The following is a 667-nucleotide window of genomic DNA, read 5'->3' as shown; positions in this document are numbered from 1 at the left end:
GACAGGGGGAGAAGTATTGACAGGGGGAGAAGTATTGACAGTCGGCGAAGTGCTTACAGTGAGCGTAGTGCTGACAGTGGGCGAAGTGCTTACAGTGGGCGTAGTGCTTACAGTAGGCGAAGTGTTGACGGGGGCTGCTCCCCTCGTGGATCCTCCCCCCTGAGCGACTCAAGCGAGAGGGAGCAGGAGGACGCGCCCCCCGTCAGCATCCACATCGAAGAAACCACACGACAGGGAGCATATGACGATAAAAAAAACGCATCCCCAACACCGCACAATAGGAAGTACAACTCAAAAAAAACGTCCGTTCCGCACTTCATCTATAACTTATTCGATTGTGTCCTGGAAGTTGAGATGCTTCAAAAGATGCGTGGCGGAAAAAACTTGGTTCGATTTACACTACTCAAGTCACAGAATAGCATTACACATTTCTACGTCAACTGCTGCATTGAAAATTATACACTGACGGACATGGCGTAGTCTCCGAGTGGAGCTCAGTCAACAGTACAAGTGGTCTGTGCAGTCAATCTTTGCACTGAGAAGAAGGTACCCTTTTCTTACCATGTGACTTCATCGTTTTGTTACTTTTCACAGCGGTTACTGCACTGTTGGGGGAAACACACACGTAAGCACTCGCACGAACGCGCATGCACATACAAAGGGGTAC

The 667-nt window shown here is 49.5% G+C and overlaps 1 protein-coding gene across 1 annotated transcript in view; it reads left to right on the top strand.

The window, feature by feature from the left end:
- C922_03939 (hypothetical protein) overlaps positions 1-480 on the top strand; it is a gene marked incomplete at both ends in the record, with an annotated part of 2,496 nt that extends 2,016 nt beyond the window's left edge. Inside the window, one exon of the mRNA XM_008819526.1 lies at positions 3-480. Within this exon, the coding sequence (XP_008817748.1) occupies positions 3-480 (478 nt within the window). The remainder of the gene's footprint in view (positions 1-2) is intronic.
- Positions 481-667: the final 187 nt, after the last annotated feature.

This window comes from Plasmodium inui (assembly GCF_000524495.1).
Source record: "Plasmodium inui San Antonio 1 unplaced genomic scaffold supercont1.18, whole genome shotgun sequence".
Taxonomy (NCBI): Eukaryota; Apicomplexa; class Aconoidasida; order Haemosporida; family Plasmodiidae; genus Plasmodium; species Plasmodium inui.
The sequence above is the reverse complement of the archived record's forward strand: the minus strand, read 5'-3'. Positions and strand labels throughout refer to the sequence as shown.